The 25,395-nt window shown below is 37.8% G+C and overlaps 1 protein-coding gene across 2 annotated transcripts in view; it reads left to right on the forward strand.

Moving 5' to 3' along the window:
* Window positions 1–3,400: 3,400 nt before the first annotated feature.
* The window catches only part of PGR (progesterone receptor), a 106,858-nt gene continuing 84,863 nt past the window's right edge, over window positions 3,401–25,395 (forward strand). For both annotated transcript variants that reach the window (XM_090267832.1, XM_090267833.1), the window contains exons 1-2: window positions 3,401–5,043; window positions 6,121–6,272. In XM_090267832.1, coding sequence (XP_090123958.1) covers window positions 3,401–5,043; window positions 6,121–6,272 — 1,795 coding nt within the window. The remainder of the gene's footprint in view (window positions 5,044–6,120; window positions 6,273–25,395) is intronic.

The raw sequence follows: 25,395 nt of genomic DNA on the forward strand, positions 1-25,395 counted from the left end.
ACCCCAAAAGGACCACACCAAGACCCATCATAATTAAATTGCCAAAGGTTCGAGATAAAGAGAGAATCTTAAAAGCAGCAAGAGAAAAGCAGAGTTTCTTACAAAGGGGTGCCTATAAGACTATCAGCTAATTTCTCAAAAGGAACTTTGCCAGCAAGAAGGGACTGGCAAAAAGCATCCAAGGTAATGAAAAGCAAGGACTTACAACCAAGATTACTCTATCCAGAAAAGCTATAATTTAGAATGGAAAGGCAGATAAAATGCTTCCCAGAGAAGGTAAAGCTAAAGAAGTTTATCACCACCAAGCCATTATTATATGAAATGTCAAAGGGACTTACTTAAGAACAAGATCAAAATTATTAATATTAAAATGACAACAAACTCACAACTATCAACAACTGAATCTAAAAAATAAAAACAAAATCCAACTAAGCAAACCAGAATAGGAACAGAATCATAGATATGGGGATCATTTGGAGGGTTATCAGCTGGGAGAGGGAAGGGGGAGAAATGGGGAAATGGTGCAGGGATTAAGAAGCATAAATGTTTGGTACAAAATAGGGTGAAGTTAAGAATAATATAGGAAACAATGAAGCCAAAGAACTTATATGCATGACCCATGGACATGAACTAATGGGGGTGGGATTGCTGGAGGGAAGAGGGGTACTGGGCAGAGGGGAACAAAGGGAAAAATAATTGGGACTACTGTAACAACATAATCAATAAAATATACTTTAAAGAAAGATTAAACCTACAGTTACCATATGATCGGTAATTCTACTTCTAGGTACATATCCAAGAAAAATGAAAATATATGTTTATACAAAAATGTGTACATGACTGTTTATAATAGCCTAAAAGTAAAACAACCCAGGTGATAAATTGATAAATAAAATGTGCTATATCTCTGCAATGAAATAGTGTTTGTCAATAAAAGAAAATGAAGTAATGATACATGCTATAAACATGGCTGAACCTTGAAAGTATTATGGTAAGTGAAAGAAGCTGGTAAAAAAGACCACATATAAAATGTTTCCATTAATATGAACAGTCCAGAAAAGGCAAATCCATAGAAAGAAAGTAGACTAATGGCTGCTGGGAAGTTTTGAGGGGAAATTGAGCAGTGATTGCCAATGGGCATAAAGTGTGTGTGTGTGTGTGTGTGTGTGTGTGTGTGTGTGTGATGTAAATGTTCTAAAATTGATAGGGGTAATGATCACACAACTATGAATATACTAAAAACCATTGACTTGTACATTTTAAAGTGGGTGAACTAACTGGTATGTGAATTTTATCTCAGTAGAGCATGTTAAATGGGTTAAAATGGATTGGAAAGAGGAAAGCCCCAAAACAACAATAACGGTATTGACAATAATAAGTTAGTTCACCTCTCTAGCCTCATTGTTTTCCATTCCAACGTTTACTCTATCTTCTGTCCATAATGATTTTGTTGCAGTTCCCATATGTCTTGCTATTTGAGGTCCTGTGAACATATTGTATCTGCTTCCTATAATTTTCTTCACTCCTCCTCTACATGCCTAACTCCTTTATATCTAAAATTAGTCAGAGTAAGCTAATTGCTGGAATCAGTTCCAATATCCAGTGGCCTGACCTGATAGGTTTATTTCTCACTGATGTGGACCCTCCTCAGGTGATTCAGGGGTCCAGGCTCCTGACCTCCAGTGGCTTTGACCATCCTGAAGTCTTTGAGACTTCCATTGTACTCTCTACATCTGGCCGAGAGAACCTGTGGGGCACCAGTACAGAGAGGCCCTTGAGGAACTTTCCAAATGATTAATTTAGTTTTGAACATGATATATTTCGGATTATGTCAAGATACTTAATAGTCTTGGGTGCAACACAGAGATTCAGTTTATGACTCTGTAACTCAAATATGTTGCAATAATCCCCCTCTCTCTACCATATATTTATGAAGTAAGAGGTGCTTAAAAAACTCAAAGATAATTATTTTAAGAATACGAATATTGAAGGAAGAAATTACTGTTCAATATCTCTTTTAAGAAACTTAAGATTTAGCACAGGATATAAGCTAGAGTTAAAGAAAAGTTCTCTTAAAGTGCTATTTATTAAAAATTGGAATGCATCCCTCAGGACAAATCAAAGTATGACCCACAACATCCAAGCTTTTTGCATAGGTAGATAGGTATTGTCAACTATATGCCACTTGCAGACTTCTATGCCACCTTATTCAAGGAGAGCAGGACATGATGACTCTAGTAAGAGAAATTTGTAAGTACTCACTTTTATGGAAGTCACAGGAGAGAGGGACAGAAGGGGGGGGGGAATCTCATATATTATTTAGGATCATCCTCAATACATTTATTCTAAAAGATAATGTAGCCAAATATCTCCCTCTATATGAAATTTTTACAAAATTGAAATCCTGAAAACTCAGCTTTTGATGGAATCCATTTGTTTTTCCAGTTAGACTGGGCGTAATTCTTAATTGGTAGTACAAAATCTAACAGGCTGATGAAGCTCCATCCCACAGCACCTGCTATGCAGAGTGGAATTCAGACTAGCAGTAGGGAATACCAACTCCAGAATTTCAGATCAGGTCCGTAATTGGGGTAGGGAGGGGTTTTGGGCGGGGCCTCCAGATAGGGAGGAGGCGTTATTAGAAAGCTGTTGGGCCAGTCCAAAGCTGTCACTACTCCAGTTAAGCCTTGTACTATCTGAGCGTGCGAGGACCTGGTGCGTGAACAGCATTCTCTATGAGAACGTTTCACTAGACGTTTGAGTGGAATCTGCAATCACAGGAGTTTCTTGGACTGACCGGAAAAGTGAGCTGCAGAGAGATCACTGTCGCCAGCTATAGGGAGCCGGCAGAAACACTACTCTTCTTGACAACGGGCTGTACTGAGAGGTCCAAGCAGACCCAGGGGTTTAGCGAGAAGGGAAGTGGAACGCAGCCAGGGATTGGGAGCTACACGGCAAGCACGGGTTCGAAACTGGAGAAAAAGTCGGGAGATAGAGCCGCAACTAACTGCTTTCGCAGCCGCCGCCGCTCGAGTGCCGCCTTGTGAGTACTCTGTGCCTCCCGTCCTCGGACTCAAGTCAGAGAACTCTCTTGGAGAACTCTCCCAGTTAGGACACGAGACCCCGCCACTACCGGTCCTGCTTTCTCCACTTGCCTCGGGGACAGAACAACTGCCACCCTTCCCCTGCCTACCAAATGGAGCGCAAGGGCAGTAGCTGACCAGCGCCGCCCCCTTCTGACCTAGGAGGTGGAGATCCTCCACCCCGAACCCCGCCCGGTCCGGCCAAATTCAACACCTATTTTCTCCTCCAGCTGCTCCTATATCCCCAACACCTCCTCCCCCTTCCCCTATCCCTCCTCCCTTGAGACAGGGGAGGAGAAAAGTGGAGTCAGGTCATTATGACAGAGCTGAAGGCAAAGGCTTCCCGGGCTCCCCACGTGGTGGGCGGCGCGCCCTCCCCCACCCAGGTCGGATCTCCTCTGCTGGGACGCCCGGACGCTGGTCCCTTCCAGGCGAGCCAGACCTCGGACGCCTTGGCCATAGTCTCCCTGGGCGGGCTTCCCTTCCTTCGGCCCTGCCAGGGACAGACCCTGGACGGAAAGACGCTGGACCAGCAGGTGCTGTCAAACGTGGAGGGGGTGTATCCCAGAGTTGAAGCCACAGGAGGTGCAGGTAGTGGCAGCTCTAGACCCCCAGAAAAGGACAGCGGGCTGCTGGACAGTGTCTTGGACACCCTGCTGGCGCCCTCAGGTCCGGGGCAGAGCCACGCCAGCCCTCCCGCCTACGAGGCCACCAGCCCTTGGTGTCTGTTTGGCCCCGAGCTTCCGGAAGAGCCCCAGGCTGTCCCCGCCACCCACGGGGTGTTGCCCTCGCTCATGAGCCGTCCAGAGAGCAAGGCTGGAGACAGCTCCGGGACGCCAGCTGCCTATAAAGTGCTGCCCAGGGGCCTGTCACCGTCCCGGCAGCTGCTGCCTTCGACCTCTGCCGCCCATCACTGGCCCGAGGCCGCAGTGAAGCCGTCCGCGCAGCCCGCCGTGGTGGAGGTGGAGGAGGAGGATGGTTCCGAGGCCGAGGGCTCGGTAGGTCCACTGCTGAAGGGCAAACCGCGGCCTCTGGGAAGCGCAGCGGCCGAGGGGCCAACCGCGTCGACCGCTCCTGGGGCGGCCGAAGGAGGCGTCGCCCTGGTCCCCAAGGAAGATCCCCGCTTTTCGGCGCCCAGGGTCGCCCTGGCGGAACAAGACACGCCAGCGGCGCTCGGGCGCTCCCCGATGACCACCACCACGGTCATGGATTTTATCCCCCTGCCCATCCTGCCACTCAACCCGGCCTTACTGGCCACGCGCACCCGGCAGCTGCTGGAGGGCGAGAGCTATGACGGCGGGGCCCCGGCTGTCAGCGCCTTTGCTGCGCCGCGGGGCTCGCCCTCTGCCTCGTCCACCCCGGTCGCTGCCGGCGACTTCCCCGACTGCGCGTACCCGTCCGACTCCGAGCCCAAGGACGACGCGTTCCCGCTCTACGGTGACTTCCAGCCGCCTGCCCTGAAGATCAAGGAGGAGGAGGAAGGCGCCGAGGCCTCCGCGCGCTCCCCGCGGCCGTACCTGGTGACTGGTGCCAGCCCCACGGTCTTCCCGGATTTCCAGCTGGCTGCCGCCCCGCCGCCGCCGCCGCCGCCCCCGCTTCCTCCGCGAGCACAGCCGTCCCGACCCGGCGAAACGGCAGTGGCGGCTGCACCCGCCGGTGCCGCTGTCCCTTGTCCCTCCCCGTCGGGGTCGACCTTGGAATGCATGCTGTACAAAGCGGAGGCCACGCCGCCGCACCCGGGCGCGTTCCCGGCACAGCCCTGCAAAGCGCCGGGCGGGGGCTCCTGCCTGCTGCCGCGGGACGCCCTGCCCTCCGCCGCCACCTCCGTCTGCGCCGCCGGGGCGGCCCCTGCGCTCTACCCGCCGCTCAGCATCAACGGGATCCCGCAGCTCAGCTACCCGGCCGCTGTGCTCAAGGAGGGCTTGTCGCAGGTCTACCCGCCCTATCTCAACTACCTGAGGTGAGCGGGCCCGGGCCGGGGCGCCTGCGTGTCGCGAGGGTAGCGTTGCCGAGGGCTAGCGGTGCCGACGGCTAGCGGCCCGCGGCTCCCGACCCTCCGCGCCCGGCCAGGGTTCCCCCCAGTGGCCGCGAGAAGGTGGGTGACCTGGACGGGGCACCGGGGTGATTTGACTTCCTTTTTTCCCCTCCTTCTCACTTTTTTGGGGACACAAAGGGTGCGCACAATATGCCCCTTCTGGAGCGTGCCTCCCGAAAACATTTTTCTTCCAAATATGCGCGGTTCGCAGACAAGACCAGCCCTGACTTTATACGGCGTCACACTAGCTTCGCTGCAGCCCCTTGGAGCGGAAAGGGTGCAGCGAGTTTGGGGCTTTATTAAATGAGTCTCTTCATAGAAAGACTTTTACTGGACATGTCTGTCTGGGAGCGACCTTAAGACACTGTTCCACCTGCAGGGGTGGCACTTGACGTAGGTAGAGTAGCCGGCCAGAACCGTTCAATATTGAAACGCATCTCAAGATTAAAATTAATTTGTGTAATATGTTTAAATTATGGATTTAAATATCAACCACTGCAGTGCACTGTATTCTGATACTGTTCCGGATTCGCTACAACTTTCACACCGGTTTTCAAAAAATTTTGCTTTACACACTGAGGGAATGAGATTTTAAAGAAAAAGAACCTTAAGTGCTGAGAATAGGCAAAACAGTATCAATATATTGAACAATCCTTTAAAATGACAAATACAAAGTAAACAATCATTACGGGGTTGAGTTTTAAAACTCAGAACAAAAACATTGGTAAGTAAGATTAAACTTTCCTGAACAAAAAGAAATGTATATTATTTATTGTTCTTTTATGTTAGTGCTACTGATGAATGGCTAATAATTTGCAAGTCTGGTGAATCCAATAAGGAATTTAGTTTGCAAGTATAATTTGCATTTATTTCAAATGTGTGCATATACAGTTCTATTTTTTATAATACCTTTTCATTCTGTCAACTCTAGGGTTAAGAAACTTTGATATTAGATAATGTTGCACCTAAAAATAAATGGAGTGTTTTGTTTTGCATTTCAAGGCCAGATTCAGAAGCCAGCCAGAGCCCACAATACAGCTTTGAGTCATTACCTCAGAAGATTTGTTTAATCTGTGGGGATGAAGCATCAGGATGTCACTATGGTGTCCTTACCTGTGGGAGCTGCAAGGTCTTCTTTAAAAGGGCAATGGAAGGTAGGCTTCTTTCCTCTGATCCTTTATTGTTAGTTTAATTGTAGACCATCTAATATTTTATAGATTTTAATTATCACCTCTCTCTAAGAAATGGAAATATTTCCATATAACTTAAAACATGATGATGTTTTTCACGATTTTTTATTTATAATACTCAAAGTTTAATGCAGTTGGATATTACAATCGCATACTATTTGACTAACATTTTCAACATTAGACACAAGTCATATTAATCCTGGAAACAGTGCTATTTAGCTTTAACTATTTAGCTTTAAAGAAACATCTTTGTTTTAATCATATTTTATATTTCTATTATATAGTACATTAAATTTAAAATTTTAATTAAAAGAAAAATGGTAAAAATCAAAATTGTATATGTATGTAATTGAGTATTGTGTATATGTGCTTATATATTATGTAGTTAAAAATTTTCTACATGATTTTGTCTCTTCCCTACATGCATATTTACGTAATACTCATATAATGTTAATTCTAAACAATTTTAAAACTTTTTATTTAGTGTATTTTTGTAAGTGTGTAAGAAGATAGGAATAAACAGTTTCAAGAAAATGAAAAACTTAGACATCACAGTAATATAATATCTAAAGAAGTATTTTGCTTTAAGTAAAACTTTCATACTTTTAACACCATCTAAGTTACATATTTATCTAATGATTTTGAACTGGCTTGGATAGTGTATTTCAGACTTGAACTTTCATAGAAAATGTTTTTTGTCTTTCTAGCTACACTAAATGCTAAACAGCCAATCACATTTATATGTGAAAATATAAATACATTTAAAGATCATTTAACATTTGAATTTTAACAATAAATGTATTTTATAATGAGCTGACATGAGTTTAGGGTTTCCTCTGGAGTTCTGAGATCACACATAGACCAAGAAGCAAAGGCATGAATGTCTGCATTTTTTGTTTGTTTGTTTGTTTGCTTTTTGTCAAGTCTTTGCATTTCAAGAGCCCTGTACTTAGAAGTAGAAAAGAAAGGTGTGGGGGATTTTTACCTGAAAGGGGCTTTCAAATGCACATTTACACCAAAATAATACTAACCTAAATGGTATTTAACAAAATAATTTCCTGTCCCTGTAGATGCCTAACAGGTGATTCTTTACAACTATTATGACTTTTTGATGAAAATGATTTCCAACTATTTAGTAACAGATTCATATTTCTCCTACTGAAATTAATTCTTCATAAAAATATTTGCTTTGTATATTGCTAGAGTTATGTTTCCCCCCAAATGATGAATGTATTTAACAGATGTTGAACATATGTATTCAGCTTCAGGAGGTCTTAATTGCATTCTAAATTAATTGAAGCAATGAAAAGGGGTACTTGAGAAAATGGGACAACTTAACTTTCCCATTGATATTGGTTAGTCATAGTTATAGATGGAAGTTCTCTGTGTGGATGAGTCTAGTCTCCAGTGGATATTTGGAGTTACTGTTTCCATCTGACTTTGGTTCTGGTTTCTTGAACATTTTCTTCTGCATTAATATGATTTCCTTCATTCTTACAGTCTCCTTAGAATAGATTAATTTTATAAGTGAATGTCCAGCTTAGAATCCCCTAAAGGCCAGTCTATTCTAAGCCCAATTCCTTTTTACAAATAAAAAGTTCCATATAAATCTGAGTTTCCAAAGAGCACAAAAGCAGTTAGTAGCTGATAGTTAGTCAACATAGTTTAGATAATCTTTACTTTCAATACTTCTTATTCAGAGATTGTGTGAACAAGTAGATATATGATAAGTGTTATTTAATCTTTGAAAGCTACTTCAGAAATTGCATATAGAACCAACCACTCCCTAACTAAATTGCAAATGCTTTTACATCATTATTCTCAGACTAGCATCTAAAACCCTAAAAAATGCCTTCCCAGATTTACTCTTAGAAAACATTTGTTAGACCTCTAATGTTGTCATGGTCCTGTTTTAGTCTTGAGTAGTAGAAATGAAGCATCTTTATTTGGCAATATTTACAAAGAGGTACTCTAGATAAATGTTGATACATCATTCATGAAACTAGAGCAAGATTACAAAACTATATGAGTAAGTTCATTCATTCAATAATTATTACATACATCTTATTTTAGAGCTGTGCCAAATATATTCTTTTCCTGAGATCACCTTTCTCTGCCTTAGACATAAAATAAGCATAACAGTATCTACTTCTTAAGATTGTTATAAAGATTAAATGAGTCAATACGTGTAAATTTCTAAAAGAATGCTTAACATATTGTCAGCTTCAATTGGTATTGCTTTTACCTTAAAGAAGTTTATAAAAGAATGGAGGAGATAACATATATGTATGCAAAATAGAAATTGTCACTAAATGCCCAGATAAGCAATTCTGTAAAGTGTATATGATTTGTGTGGTTTGGGAGTTTGTGTGTTTGGGCAGGGAGAAGGTGGTTGTAGGATGGAATGTGTACTAGAATGATGGGAAAAGTCTTCATGGAAAATATAAATTTAGTTATTAAAGTAAGTTTATCAATCTCTGGGCATTGAGAGCTTTTAAGTGTTCAAAGAAGAGAGGAGAAATTAAGTTTAAACTAATTAAGACTCATATTAGGAAATTATGAGAGTTAAAGTTTGGGAAGTTAGGTTGCTAATGTTTGGAATAAGTGGGAAAGAATCAGTGATTTAAGGCAAGAGAAGAAAGAGAAGGTTCTGGGAGTTTTCAAGAGTGAGAAGGATGAGAAAGGATTTTTGTAGTTGGAGAGAAGTACAATATTTTAAATCTTAGAGTAAAGTAGAACTGGTGGACAAGTTGGTTCAAGTAGAATGATGTTTGGATGCCAATATGTCCAGAAGTTATGTCAATAGTCAACAATTTGGGTATTAATGTTACCAAGGATAACAATGGTATTGGCATTTTAGAGTGCTTTCTTATGTGCCAGTAACTATTTAAATGTTTTATGGGTCTTAACTCATGTAATCCTTAAAATGTAGATTATTAGTACTCACTTTACAAATAAGAAAATTAAGGCACAGGGATATTCAATTGCCTTAATCACAGTTAAAGTGTTAGAGTCAAGATTCAAACTCAAATGGTGTGATTTCAGAATCTGTGCTCTTAGCCATTATACTTTCTCCCATAATAGGAAATGTGGTTTAAATTTCAAAGAAAAAAACAGTAAAGAGCTGGAAGGAAAAATGTGAGCCAAGTGGTAAAATATCTAGGAAGGGAGAAGTGAACATTGAAGAAGAATGCAATACTAAGGATGATGAGGACTGAATGATCTAAAGAATGGATGACATTCACTTCACATTGAAGGCAGCGATGTGAAGACATAGGGGATAAGAGTCAGTTTCCCTGCCTGTCCTCTAAGTTGGGAGTGGGAGATGATAAAGCACATGAAAAAGTCACTCAGGAAAACTGGATTTCCCTTGGTATGAAATAGAAAACAGAAGAGGCAGAGGAAAAAGAAACCACTCAAAAACTGGGGATAGGGGGGAGATGAACTGCTTTAAGCTAAAAATAAATATATTAGCCAAAAAAAGCAATTGTTTGCATAGCTCATTGCATTCCTTTACTAAGGCTTTGAGTGAACCAGGAAGTAAATGGTCAAGAATTGTCTTGAGACCTCTCAAGGAGGTAAGTCATAATGACCTGTCAGTCCTACAAATGCAGGCTAGTGTGACCTGGTATTAAGAAGGAAAGGATCAGTTTTCATTGGCTTACCTCTCTATACACTGTGACTGGCACCATGCTAGAAATACACTAGATATTCAATAAACAACTGTTTGCTAAATGAACCAATCATCATAACTAATGATGCCAAACTCTTATTCTTTGGATGCTTGACACTGTGACAGCATTTATAATGGGTAAATTTCATGGAATATGGTTGGGCAAATACTGTGATACAGTTGAAGCATATTATTTAGCAGATAACTAGGCTAAGTAGGTATTGATGGATTTTAAATTATATTGCCTTATTATTATTCTCATTTTTTCATACCTCTATTCAGGTCTAGTTGACAAATAAAATTATAAGATATTTAAAGTGTAAAACATGATGACTTGGTATACATTTACCTTGTAAAAGGATCACTCTCCCATCAAGTTAATTAACACATCTATCACCTCACATATTTACCTTTTTTTCTTTTAGGCAGGAACATTAAAGCTCTACTGTCTTAACACATTTCAATTATACAATACAGTATTATCAACTATATTCACCATGGTATACATTAGATCCTCAGACCTTATTCATCTTATAACTGAAAGTTTTACCTACCTCTCCCTATTTCCCTCACCCTGTAGACCCTGGCAGCCACTTTTCTGCTCTCTGTGTCTAAGAATTTGACTTTTTTTATTTATTGTTTTTAGTTTCACATCTAAGTGATACCATCTGGTATTTGTCTTTCTCTGTCTGGCTTAATTCCCTTAATGTCCCTTAGTTCATCTTTTTGGTTGTTTTTATTCATGTATTATATTAATTAATCATATATTTATTGAGCACTTGCATATGCAAGACACTATGTTGGATACTGGTTGAAATAGCCATAACACAGAATAGCCCTGTTGGCTGCAGCCTCAGTGGAGTTTATAATATAGTAGAGGAAAGTGACATTCTCTCAATTAGCAAGCGTGTAACTAATTAAAGATATACTAAGTTATTAGTTTATGCAATTGCCTGGATAACCAGAGAATTGACTCCTCTGTCAGAAGATGAGGATGGTAGGAAAAGTCTTCCAGAATTAGAGAGACACCACCATCATATGTAGACCACAGAGGAAACTGTACAGAAGTGAAATGTTTCTATGAAAGATGTATTGCTTCAAAGTTGAGTAGAGTTGGTGTCAAAGACTAAAAATGAAAACTCATTTGGTAACATAATTCTCACTATGACTTCCAAAAAAGAAGTAATGAACATTCAAAAAAATTTTTAATTTATTTATTGTTTTTCTATTCAGTTGTCCCATGTTTTCCCCCATTGTTCCCTCCCCCACCCCACCTACTCCTTCTCCCACGGTCAATCCCCACCCCATTGTCCATGTCCATGAGCCCTTTATACTAGTTCCTTAACCAGATCCTTTCCCTTATTGCACCCCTCCCCCCTCGTCACTGTAAGTCTGCTCCTTGTTTACATGCCTCTGGTTCTATTTTGTTCATTTGTTTGTGTTGTTCATTAGTTTCCTGTATTAGGTGATATCATATGGTATTGTCTTTCACTGCCTGGCTTATTTTGCTAAGCACAATACTTTCAAGTTCCATCCATGTTGTCGCAAATGGTAGGAGTTCTTTCTTTCATAGTATTCCACTGTGTAAATTTACCATAGTTTTTTAATCCATTCATCTACAGATGGGCACTTATGCTGTTCTCAGCACTTGGCTATTGTAAATAGTGCTGCAATGAACATAGGGGTGCATAGGTTCTTTTGAATTGGTGTTTCAAGATTCTTTGGGTATAATCCTAGAAATGGAATTGCTGGATCAAAAGACAGTTTCATTTTTAGTTTTTTGAGGAAATTCCATACTGTTTTCCATAGTGGCTGCACCAGTCTGCATTCCCACCAACAGTTGCACTAGAGTTCCCTTTTTCCACATCCTCACCAGCACGTTTTTGTTGATTGGTTGATGATGGCCATCCTGACTGGTGTCAAGTGGTATCTCATTGTTTTTTTTAATTTGCATCTCCTTGATGGCTAGCGATCAGAGATTTTATTATTTTAGAGCAGTTTTAGTTCAGAGCAGAATTGAGAGGAACATACAGAGATTTCCCATATACCTCCTGTCCTGACACATGCATAATCTCCCCAAATTATCAACTTCCACCACTAGAGTCATACATTTGTTATAATTGATGAACCTACCACACAAATCACACAAAGTCCACAGTTTATATTAGTGTTCACTCTTGATATTGTATGTGTATCTATCACTGTAGTATCATACAGAGTAGTTTCACTGTCCTAAAACTTTTGTGTTCTGCTTCATCATACCTCTGCCCACTGCTCCCTTAATCCCTGGCAACCATGGATCTTTTACTGCCTCCATAGTTTTACCTTTTCCAGAATGTCATATAATTTCTCTTAGAAATATGCATTCAAGTTTTTTCCATGTTTTTTCCTGGCTTGACAGCTCGCTTCTTTTTAGCACTGATTAATATTCCACTGTTTGGATGTAATAGTTTATTTATCCATTCACTTACTGGAGGATATCTTGTTTGGTTCCGAGTTGTGACAATTATTAATCAAGCTGCTCTAAACATACATGTGCAGGTTTTTCTATGTATATAAGTTTTGAACTTCTTTGGGTTAATACCAAGAAGTGTAATTGCTGGATCATTTGGTGAGAGTGTGTTCAGTTTTTTAAGAAATCACCAAACTGTCTTCGAAGTGGCTGTATCAATTGGCATTCCTGCCACTAATGAATGAGAATTCCTGTTGCCCCATATTCTTTTAGCATTTAATATGGCCCGTGTTCTGGATTTTTGTTATTCTAATAGCTATGTAATGCTATCTTGTTGTTTTAATTTGCACTTCCCTGATGACATATTTTGTGGGACTTCTTTTCATATATTTATTTGCTAATTGTGTATCTTCATTGGTGAGGTGTTTGTAGCATCTCTGGCCCATTTTTTGATTGGCTTGTTTCCTGTTGTTGAGCTTTAAGAGTTCTTTGTATATTTTAGATAACAGTCCTTTACCAAATGTCTTTTGCAAATATTTTTTCACATTCTGTGTCTTTTTATTCTCTTGATAGTACTTTTTCCAGAGCAGAAAACTTTACTTTTAATAAAATTCAGTTTCTCAATTATTTCTTTGTGGATTATTACTTTGATGTTATATCTAAAAAGTCATCACTAAACTCAGTCATCTAGATTTACTCTTATGTTATCTTTTAGGAGTTTTATAAATTTGTGTTTTATAAAAAGTTATGAATTTTTTTGAAGAGTGTAAGGTTTGTGTCTAGATTTATTTTTTTGCATGTGGATGTCTAGTTGTTCCATCATCATTTCTTAAAGAGACTATGTTTGCCTCATTATATTGCCTTCCTCTTTGTCAAAGTACAGTTGACGATACTTACGTGGGGCTGTTGGTAGACTCACCACTCTGTTCCATTGATATATTTGTCTATTATTTAACCAATACCACACTGTCTTGATTACCGTAGCTTTATAGTAAGTCTTGAAGTCAGGTAGTATCAGTCTTCCAACTTTATTCTCCTTCTTCAGTACCATGTTGGCTATTTTGAGTCTTTTGCTTCCTGGTATAAATTTTACATCAGTTTGTCAATATTCATAAAATAATTTTAATTGTGATTGCATTGAATCTGTAAATCATATTGGGAGGAACTTATAGGGACAATATTGAGTCTTCGTATCTATGAACATGGAATTTCTACCCATTTATTTAGTTATTTGATTTCATTCACCAGAAGTTTGTGGTTTTTCTTCATATGGATTTTGTACATATTTTGTTAAATGTATACCTATTTTATTTGGGGGAGTGCTAATGTAATTAGTATTGTATTTTTTATTTCAAATTCCACTTGTTTGTTGCTGGCATATGGGAAAGTAACTGACTGACTTTTACATATTAGCCCTGTATCCTGCAAACTTACAATACTAGCTTATTAGTTCCAGAAGGTTTTTTGTCAACTCTTTCAGATTTTCTACATAGATGATCATGTCCTCTGCAAACAGTTTTCTTTCTTTCTTTCTTTCCAATGAATATAACTTTTACATCTTTTTCTTGTCCTATTGCATTAGTAGGACTTCCACTACAATGTTGAAAGTGAATAGTAAGAGAGGACATTCTTTCCTTGTTTCTGATCTAATGAAAATTTTTCTAGTTTCTTGCCGTTAGTATGACATTAGCTATAGGTTTTGTGTAGATTCCTGTTTCTCGTTTACTGAGAGTTTTTATCATGAGTGAATGATGCATTTTGTCAAATGCTTTTTTTGCATCTATTGATATGATCAAATGATTTTTTTAGCTTGTTGATATGATGGATTACATTAATTGATTTCCAAATGTTGAGCCAACCCTGCATACCTCGAGTAAATTCCATTTGGTCATGATATATAATTATTTTTATAATTTTTGGATCACATTTGCTAATATTCTTTTAAGTTTTTTGCATTTATGTTTATGAGTGATATTAACCTGTAGTTTTCTTATAATGTCGTTGTCTGGTTTTGAATTAGGGTAGTCCTGGTATCATAGAATGAGTTAGGAAATATTCCCTCAGTTTTTATCGTTTGAAAGAGATTATGGAGAATTAGTATAATTTTTTTCTTAAATGTTTGGTAGAATTCACTAAGGAACCCATCTTGTCATGGTGCTTTATGTTTTACAAGACGATTAATTATTGATTCAATTTATTCAATAGATATGAGCCTATTTAAATCATTTGTTTCTTCTGGCATGAGTTTTGGCAACTTGTGTCTCTTCAGGTATTGGTTTCTTTTATTCAGTTATCACATTTTTAAGCATAGAGTTATTCATACTATTACTATATTATCTTTTTTAGTGGATCTATAGTGTTGTCTTCTCTTTCATTTCTGATAGTAGTAATGTATGTCTTCCCTCTCATTTTTCATAATTAGCCTTGCTAGAGGCATATCAATTTTATTGATCTCTTCAAAGAACCAGCTTTTGGTTTTATTATCTTTATTGATTTCCTGTTTACAATTCCATTGATTTCTCATCTAATTTCTATTATTTCTTTTCTTCTACTTTATTTGATTTAGTTTTCTCTTTTTTTTTCAGTTTTCTAAGGTAAAATCTTAGATTATTGAATTCAGATATTTTTTCTAATATATGCATTTAATACTGTCAATTTACTACTTAGCACTGCTTTTGCTGTATACCGCAGATTTTGATAATTTTTATTTTAATTTTATTTTATTTAAAATTGTTCTTGGTATTTCTTCTTTAACATGTGTTATTTAAAAATATGTTGTTAAATCTCCATGTGTTTCACAATGTTTTGGTTGTCTTTCTATGACGGATTTCTAGTTGAATTCCATTAAAGTCTGAGAGCAAACGTTGTATGATTTCTATTCTTTTAATTTGCTTAGGCATGTTTTATGATCTAAAATGTGGTCTGTCTTAGAGAATATTGCATGCAAGCTTGAGAAAAATGTGTATTGAGCTGTTACTGGATGAAGTAAGTAGTCTAGAGAGATTGATTGGTGGTTTTGAGTTCAACTAGTCCTTACTGATTTTCTGCCTGCTAGAGCTGTCCATTTTTGATATGGAGGTGTTGAAATCTCCAACTATAATCATGGATTAATCTATTTCTCCCTGATGCTCTGTTCTTAGATGCATACACATTAAGGATTGTTAGGTCTTCTTGGAGAACTGATTCTTTTATCACTATGTAGTATCTCTAGCTTTACTTACTTTGAAATATGCTCTGTTTGTACATTCAAATTTTCATCGACAAATGAAAGCCTCTATAAGATATTTTTCATTTTTTGTAAGGGTCCCTTCCATCATAATTCCTTTGATTAATATTTGGGCTTTTGAGAAGATATTTTACCAACAATCTAATTTTAATTTTCTCTCCAACAGAGTCTACAATATAGCAGTTTTCTTGTTACCCTGAAAATAAATATGCTAATCCAATGCACCTCACTTTTAAACTCTATAAATAATCATAAACATTATTATTAATAAATAACAGATCAAACAATTTATTCTCTAGCTGCAGGTCTCTTCGTTTAGTATTTAGTTTGAATAGTAAGCTGGTTTTAAGCACAATTTTGCGTTATGACCTATTAAAGTAAACCTTCACCTTACTGAAAAGAAAGTGGTTAGAAAGATAGCATTTGGTATAATCTGCTCAAATTTGGTTATGTAGGTTTCCTCATTGTTAATGCTTCTTTCAGAACCTGCATCTTATGCCCTGTAAGAACCTGAGGGAGAAACATTAGTATCAAGGCATATGTGCTAATGCTAACCCCAGCCTTTAAGTGGTTGCACTTTAATTATTCAGGTAACACACAATACATTTTCCTTTTGAAATTAAATATTACCAATAAGGCTTAAGTCCTCTTTGATCAATACCTTTAATCTGTTCTCTTCCCTACCATTCATTCCTCTATACCTCTATCTCTGTTTTCTGTGTGTGTGTGTGTGTGTGTGTGTGTGTGTGTGTGTGTGTTATGTGTGTGTGTGTGAAATATGTTGTTTTGGATATGTTAATACATAAAGTGTCACATATTATAATTTGTGTTTCATTCTTTATCTTATTTTTATGCAACAAAGGCATGAAGCTGTATATAGTTTTATGTTTTTCTAGCTTGTTCTTTTAAATATTGCACAATACTTCATAGTATTAAATTGCTCTTATTAAGGCATTGCTTGAGTATTTTTGCTCTTGCCTTTTTGAGTTCAGGCCTCATTTTTCTTTCCAGAATATGATTATTTTGATACAGCTCTAAGTGAACTGAATGATTAGCTTCTTTAATGTTGTTAAAATTATGTAATTTGTTGATTTATTCACTCTAGATAAGTGTATTGATACATTTAAAAGTTGCTTGTACTGGACTACAAAGATAAATATGTATGTTATCACTGTCTTTGACATGTATAAAACCAGGAAGGAAAATAAAACTAAGCAATAAAAACTTGTCCTATAATTAGTGAACAGAAGAATACTTTAATATGAGTTATACCAAAGACTTGGATAACACACCAACTAGTCAATTAAACAAATCTAGAAGGATTTCAGTTTGTTCCACTAACATATCCTGATGTTTATTAAGACACTTATTTATTTGAACAACTATCCTTGATTATAACCCTGGCATTGTTCTGAGTGCTTTAGTGTATTGCCTCATTTAATCCTTGCAAGAATCTTATAAGGCAGAGGTACTCTTACTACCTGTATTTCACAGATGACTATACACATAGGGTAGAACAAAGTGTTGAGGCTAAGATTCAAATGCAGGTTTTTAATTTACCATAATTCTTTTAAAATTTTTATTGATTATGCTATTACAGTTGTCCCAAATTTTCTTCCTTTATCCCCCTCCACCCAGGACCTCCTATTCTCTATGGTGATCCCCCCTCCTTTGTTCATGTCCATAAGTCACCCATATAAGTTCTTTAGCAACTCCATTATCTATACTTGGTCTTAACATCCCCCTGCCTATTTTGTACCTATCAATTTGTACTTCTTAATCCCTGTACCTTTTCCCCCATTCGTCCAAATGCTTCTTCCCATTGGCCATCATCTCAATGTTCCCCATATATATGATTCTGTTTCTATTCTGCTTGTTTCCTTAGTTTTTTTAGATTCAATTTTTGATAGTTATGTATTTATTGCCATTTTAATTATCATAGCTTTGATCTTCTTTTTCTTAAATAAGTCCCTTTAATATTTTATATAATAATGGTTTGGTGATGATGAACTCCTTTAGCTTTACCATGTCTGGGAAGCGCTTTATCTGCCATTTCATTCTAAATGATAGTTTTGTTAGATAGAGTAATGCAAGTTATAGATCCTTGCTTTTCATCACTTTGAATAATTTTTGCCTATCCCTTCTAGCTTGCAAAGTTTCTTTTGAGAAATCAGCTGACAGTCTTATGGGAACTCCCCTGTAGGTAACTGTTTTTCTCTTGCTACTTTTAAGATTCTCTCTTTATCTTTAACCTTTGGCATTTTAATTATGATGTGCCTTGGTATGGTCCTTTTTGCATTCCACTTGTTTGGGATTCTCTGTGCTTCCCGGACTTGTATGTCTATCTCCTTCACCAAATTAAGGAAGTTTCATTTTATTACTTTTTCAAATAGGTTTCTAATTTCTTGGTCTTTCTCTTCTCCTTCTGGCACTACTAGGATGTGAATGTGGGAACTCTTGAAGTTGTCCCAGAGGCTCTTTACACTATCCTCAATTTTTTTGATTCTTTTTCTTCTTGCTGTACTGGTTGGATGTCTTCTTCTTCCTTATGTTCCAAATCATTGATTTGATCCTTGGCTTTATCTACTCCACTGTTGATTCCCTGAAAGTTGTTCTTTATTTCACTTAGTGTCTCCTTCATTTCTGTTTAGATCATTTTTATGCTGTTGAAGTACCCACTGAGTTCCTTGAGCATCCTTATAACCAGTGTTTTGAACTCTGCATTTGATAGATTACTTATCTCTATTTTGTTTAGTTCTTTTCTGGAGTTTTATTCTGTTCTTTCATTTGGTCCATATTTCTTTGTCTCCTCATTTTTGTAGCCTCATTGTGTTTGTTTCTATGTATTAGGTAGAGATGCTTTGTCTCTGTGTCTTGGTATTGTCGTCTAATGTAGTAGGTGTCCTATAGGGTCCAGTGGCACAGCCTCTCCTATCCCCCCCAGCTGGGTTCTCAAGGTGCACACTTCCTGAGGGCTGAGTACTCCCTTATCTTGTAGATGAGTCTTGATTGCTGTCAGCAGGTCAATAGGAGTGTTTTACCCAGTTCAGACAGCTGGTTAGGACTGGCTGTGATCCCTGGCCAGCAAACACCTCCCTCCATGGCTTGTGGAGATGGTTTGGTGGTGCTTCAACTAGGTCTGTAACTGTCTTCTGAGTGTGCAGTCTCTGGGGTTTCCCAGGTGGTGTAGGCAAAGGTCAGCGTCCACCTGTGTTCTGTCTGAGGCCCCTTGGCATAAGCTATAAAGTGACCTACAGATGGCTGCTGTTAGTGTTGAGTGTGGGGCGACTCAGCAAGAGGTATGGGAGCTAGGTTCAGCTGTTGCTTGTTTGACTGGATTTAGGAAAGTCTGAAGCCTGCTCCTGTCCTAGCCTTTCATATGGAAAAACCGTTGTTACCTGCTTGAGTGGGCCTGTAAGTTGGATGGAACAGACCCTTAGGTAATCATCAGGGGAGGGCTTACTATATGAGCCAGGTTGTTGGAGTCAGATAGAGTGCCGCCACACTATGACTCTATGTGGGGAAACCTCAGAAAAGGTATCATGGCCACTATCTGCAGTTCTTTCTGGGAGGAAGCTGTCCTCCAGCTCTTGGCCTAATATGAGACACATCAGTTTCTCCCTGTTTGCCACTGGTGCCCTTCAAGGTGCTGCCCCACTGCTGGAGCCCAGAGGGAGGGAGTCTGAGTCAGTCCAAGTGCAGGGGCGGGCCCAAGAGGGGAGGCCTGAGAATCTCGCTATTCCTTCCATTGACCCACCAACCACAGGTTTTACAGCCAGAAGTTATGGGGACTTTTTTTCCTGGCACTGGAAACCTGAGCTGGGTTCTCTGGTGTGGGGCTGGGATCTCTCATTCCTGAGACATCTCTCCATTTTATATCCACCACATGTGGGTTTGGGACCTGTTCATTCCATATCTCCACATCTCTGCCCCTCCATTCCCCCTCTCTGTCTGGACTAACATGGTTTTATTAATTCCTTAGTTGTAAGGTTCCCATACAGCTCAATTTTCTGATGGTTCTGAGTGATATTTGTTCTGTAGTTTAGCTGTAATTTTGTGAGCTGCATTTACCTACACCTCCATCTTGACTGGAAGTCTAATTTAATTCATAACTGCTGCTACCATCTCTGGTGTTATATACTTTATATAACATTTTAAGGAATTATATACATTTTTATTGGAGCATAGTACTCAATAGTAATCATTATTTATTCAGGAAAAGATACTTTCAAAGTTATTTATTCTTCTATGACAAAGTGATTTACTTATGAGATTACATAAATAGTGAGTGAGGACCATGAGGTCAAAACTGTGCTATAATACTTGTGAGAGACATAAAAACTAAAGTGTAAAAATAGTGGCTCTTGAGTAAAGAGAGAAAAAAACAAAAATAGTGGCTCTCACTTATTAAGTGTTTACCAAACTCAGGCACTCTTCTAATCTTTTTACAAGTACTAACTAATTTAACCCTTACAGTAATCCCCTGCGACAGGCTCTATTTTTCTCATTTTTCAGTGAGGTTCATTCAGTTAATGAGAAGTAAGAGCAGAACTCAATTCCTGGGGCCTTTGCTCCTACTCTCAACTGGCTACTTACTGCCTCCACGGCAGAAGGTACACTTGACTTCGTTTCAAGTAGCTTGCAGTGCGTATGGAAGTGACTGACTAACAGGCAATCCATACTGCCTGATTAAATTGTGTGATGCAAACTTGGAGTGCTGTAGTGGATCAGGAAAGAAAGTACCAATAGACATCAGTATGACAGTTTCTATGTAACAAAAAACATGCTAAATTCTTTATGGTCACTATCTGTTCTTATTTCCACTTTTGTGTGGGTGTGTGAAGAGAAACTCAGAAGTTCAGTGCTGGACAAGATTACTTATTTTGTTTTATAATAGTTAGGAAGGTGATTTATGGGAGATAGTAGGACTTGGTCACAATCTTCAAAAAATAAGAGGTAAGCTTTTATTTTCAAATGGGTTATTCAATAAATGGTCTTGGGACTACCTGCTTATTATGCAAACAAAAAATTTCAGGTCGGTCAACAATTTGTTTTTCTTTTTTCATGGAAAAAGACCCTTAAAATCATGGAAAGATAATATGAAGTTATGTATTTATAATCTTGCAGTAACAAAACTTTTAAATATGGAGATCAAATCCAGACTTCAAAATCAAATTTGTTCAATTTTGCTACTAAAATAAATTTTAAACTTCTTCTTTAACTCAAAAACATAGAAAAATCAAAGGAAAAATTGGGAAACTATTTAGAACACATGTATAAATCAAAATAATGTTATTATTAATATGCAAAATTGCTCTTACAAACCACCACGAAAAAAGACAAATAGCCAAAAAAACAAAACAAAAAACATGAAGACCTATAGTTTATAGAAGTGTGAAAATGTTCAACTCACTAAGAATTATTATGATTAAAATAATAATGTGCATTATGGTTATCAGATTGCTAAAACAATAAGTAAATGACCAATTGAGTGTCTTAAGGCAATTTGGTATTATCTATGAGAAGTATTAATTACTTTGGTCCAACAATTCTTCTAGAAACTGGTCCTTAAAAAAAAAAGAACTCAAGTAATGTGTAGAAATACCTCTTTGTGGATGTTTAGTACCACATTATTTGCAATAATGAGAAACCAAAAGTAGCCTATATATCTGTTTTTAGAAGATTAATAAATTTTGATGTACCCTTGCAATGAAATGATCTGTGACATTTAGAAAGAGTAAACTAGCTGTTTATATTACAGATGTGAAAATGTTTCTAAAATATATGATTTTGTGGAAAAGCAAACAGTAATGTAATTCTAGGTAAAAATAAGTTTACCCATTTGGTATGACTATATGGAAAAGAAACCACATCTACTGCTTACTCTTGGGATGTGATATAATGATATATTTTTTTTCTTTGTTCTTTAAACAAGAATTTCCTGCATAGACTGCTATTACTTGTCATCTTGGTGCCTGATTTCCCTTTGTACTAGCTCTATGTAGTCTGAGGTAGCCTCTGATCCACAGTGCTGTCTAGCACACCACTTTTGTCCTTCAGGTACCCTCAGAAGTTGAAAGAATGACATTTATGGGAGAAAAATCCAAGTAAAAGCTTGAGGTCACCTTGATTCATAAATTAAGGAATAGCCTGACTGGATAGAGCCCAGAATTGAGAGAAGCCCACAATTCCTTGTTAACAATCTCATTGTCCCCCAAAGCCTTACAAACAAGAATCTTGTAGACACTTGTCAATGATACCTGACCTGAATTAATTTGGCAGCAAAACCTGATCAGAATTACATTTTATAGGCTGTGTGAATATTCATGTGTTTTGCTACATAAGTATTAATGTATTTCATTATGCAGTTTTGCTCTATATTATTTTTCTAAAATCTAAACAATTCTCAATTCTGAAACATACCTGGGCCAAAAAATTGTAACTAAGAAATTTCAGACATGTATTAAGAAATAAATTCATAGACGGTGTTGATCATGGTGCCTGTTGGAGTTTTGCAATGTAGCAGCCCAGAAAATTACAATAAATGTTTATTAAACAATTATTGTTATTTATTCTTACTATACCTTTACTCCTATGCTAGGTTCTGCAGAGAGCTACAAATGATAAATAAGCCATAATACCTTACCTCATAGACTTTTAAATTTTATCAAGAAAGTAAGACCACTCCATAAGTAAACATAACAAAGGTAGTATAAACTGAATGTGGTTTGGATTTTGAGGGAAAGAAAGGTCATATTTAATTAGGGAGGTGGCTAAAAAATGTTTTTGTGGGGAAAGTAACATGTTAGATGGATTGCTGAGAATGAATAATTTTGATAAGAGTTGTAATAATGGCTGTTATAAATAAAAAGTATGTAAAGAGCAGAAGTACAATTTGGTTAAAGCATGGAAACATTGTCAGAGATCCAAGAACGTCTTGTAATTATATATGAATTTTTGTATTTATTCCTGGGGTAATTACTCTTAAAAGATTTTCAAAGGGGTCAGTGACACCTCCCTCCAATAAAAAGGTACCACTGTTATAAAAGAATAGTGAGAATTATTAAACAGAAAGTTTAACATAATGTGTTATTTGGCAATTAATTGAGAAAAGAATAAGGAACCCCTAAAGATTTTTGAACACTTTGGTGACATGTCTAATGTGTACTTTGAGAAAATTAATAAATCAGTTGTGTATAAGAAGGATTGAGGCAGGGAAACTAGGAGTCATGAGAACAGTCCAGGTATAGCGCACTGAGGAATTGAGTTTGTGTGGTAGCTGAGAGGAATGAGTTCGGTGGGTAGATGGGGCCAACTTGAGTAGTAAAAGCTCCACAAAAGAATTATTTGGGGAAAATGTAGATAATGTAACTTTGACCTAAAGGAGTAGGAAGTACATCATTATTTTACCAAGTAAAGGATTGATGTTGAAAGTAGTACTTAGAGGATTAGCCTCAGAGCATTATGCAAAATGGATTTGAACAGTTCAATGACCCTGAGTCAGAGAGAACATCTATGGAGCTGAAACATGGTTTATGAGATGAAGTTTAATTGCAAGTTGTATATAGTATAGTCTAAATAATATACTCACCAGGATATTGAAATAGTATAATCCTTTATGCACAATTAAACTTCTGAGAGATGTTCTGGTTTCTTAATTTGTTTGTCCATTTATTTATTCATTAAAAAAAACCAAAACATGTATTTAATGACTTCTTTATGCCAGAATTTGTGTTAAATATTAAGACTCAGAAATGAATAAGTCAAGTACATAACTTAGGGAGAAATAAATGTAAACATATTATTAAAATATAGTCTAGTAATATTTATAGGAGTATGAACTACAAATTGGAAGCATAGACTAGGGAGCAGCCAATTCTGGTGTTTGCTAACTGGAGGGCAGAGGGTAAAAGTATGAATCTTGCATAAGCACTAGATAAACAATATTAAGTGTTTAAAATTCTTATAATTTTGAAGTCTGTGGCAGTGTTTGTGTTGTTAACTGAATACTACAATGGTTGATTTTTTTGTTAAAAGGAGCACTTCATTGGATTTTTTTTTTTAACCGTGAATTTCTTTTCTTTTTAAAGACTTTATTTATTTATTTAGAGAAGGGAAGGGAGAAAGAGGAGAGAAACATCAATGTGTGGCCGCCTCTCGCACACCCCAACTGGTGGGGACCAGGCCTGCAACCCAGGCATGTGCCGGGATGAGGAATCCAACCAGCGATGCCTTGGTTTGCAAGCCAGCACTCAATCCACTGAGCCACACCAGCCAGGGCCATTGGATGTTTCTATATTCAAACTCAGTCCAGAGCCCACTTTGGGTTGTAGGGGTTGAGGGGGCTGTAAGTATGAAGAACTGAACTTCTCTGTGTATGATTGTAATATGAATTAGAGGGTTATCAGCTGGTAGGTGAGTTAGAGTAGGAAATAGTGAGAGGCTCTAACAACAAAGTAAGGGGCAAAGGCTTGAGGAGAAATAAATGCCTGTGAGAAATTCCCTATTGCAGGGAATGATTGATAAATCCCTATGAATGGTGATGTCCCACAGCACCTTTGATATTTACTGCCTATGTTTTCATTACCTCCAGCTACTCCCAAACCTCAAGTGAATTTTCACTTTACATAGTCAGCTTGTGTTACTGTTGCTTCAGAAAAGTGAAGGAAGGTGGCGGCGTTCATTATCTGCGGCAAAGGAGCCTGGCAAGAAAGGCCAGCAGAAGCATGAGTGAGCTAAGAGCATGTATTAGAGCTGGAATGGGCCATTTCTCCTAAAATATACTACGGTACCAATTTTCTAATATGCACACAACCCAGGGACTATGCATTGAGATGTGTGAAGAAAATGTTAAAACTTGCATTTGTACTTATTTTTATTCAAAAATAAGAAATGAATCATTTATATTAATGGTATCTGTCCTAGCACACTCTCTCAATGCATACATCAGGGGCATTTATTGCCTGTGGAATGCAAGGCCTCCTAATGGAAGCGCCCACAGTTCCATGGTGCAGAGAGGCATGGCCTCCCTTATGTATGGCCAAGTACTGTAGATTATCTGGATCTGAAAAGAAACCACAGACTGAAGATAATATCAATTAAATTAAGCATCGTAAATAAGAAAAATCGCCACACTGAAATATCTCTTACCTCCAGTAATAGCTACTCATTGGCCAGATGCAGAGCTCTAAACTTGACAATGTAATCAGATCTATCAGGAACTTGAAAAAAAAAAAAGAAATTATCAAGAAGTCATTCTGAAATATGGATTTATATACATTACCATAAAAGATGAGCTTTGCTCTGAGAATATATTTTGCTAGAGATATTGGCTAATAATTCTATGAAGCTTTTTTGGTAAATAAGACATTTAAAAACAGTACTCAAAACCTGAAGGCAAATCTCTACAATTTTTTCAGAAGTGTTGAAGGTAACACGGTACTCAATATAGTCATTCACAAATTTCACTTAACCTGATGAAAACTGTTTAAAAGCCTTCTTTGTGGGGTCCTAAATTAAAACCTACATGCAAATGTTCTTGCTGTTTTTTCTACCATAGTATAAAGAACTGAAGTAATACAGGTAAAATAAAACAAAACAAAAAAATCAATGTAGAGCAACTTGGTGAAGGGTAAATGCAGTCAGAAAATACTTTTGGAAGACACATAGAAAATGTGCAAAATTTAAAGAAATAAATATTAGAAAAAATTATAGTGTGGAGATATATTAGATTAAA

The sequence above is a fragment of the Furipterus horrens genome, unplaced genomic scaffold, assembly GCF_987537825.1.
Source record: "Furipterus horrens unplaced genomic scaffold, mFurHor1.1.pri manual_scaffold_2, whole genome shotgun sequence".
In the NCBI taxonomy this organism is placed as follows: Eukaryota; Metazoa; Chordata; class Mammalia; order Chiroptera; family Furipteridae; genus Furipterus; species Furipterus horrens.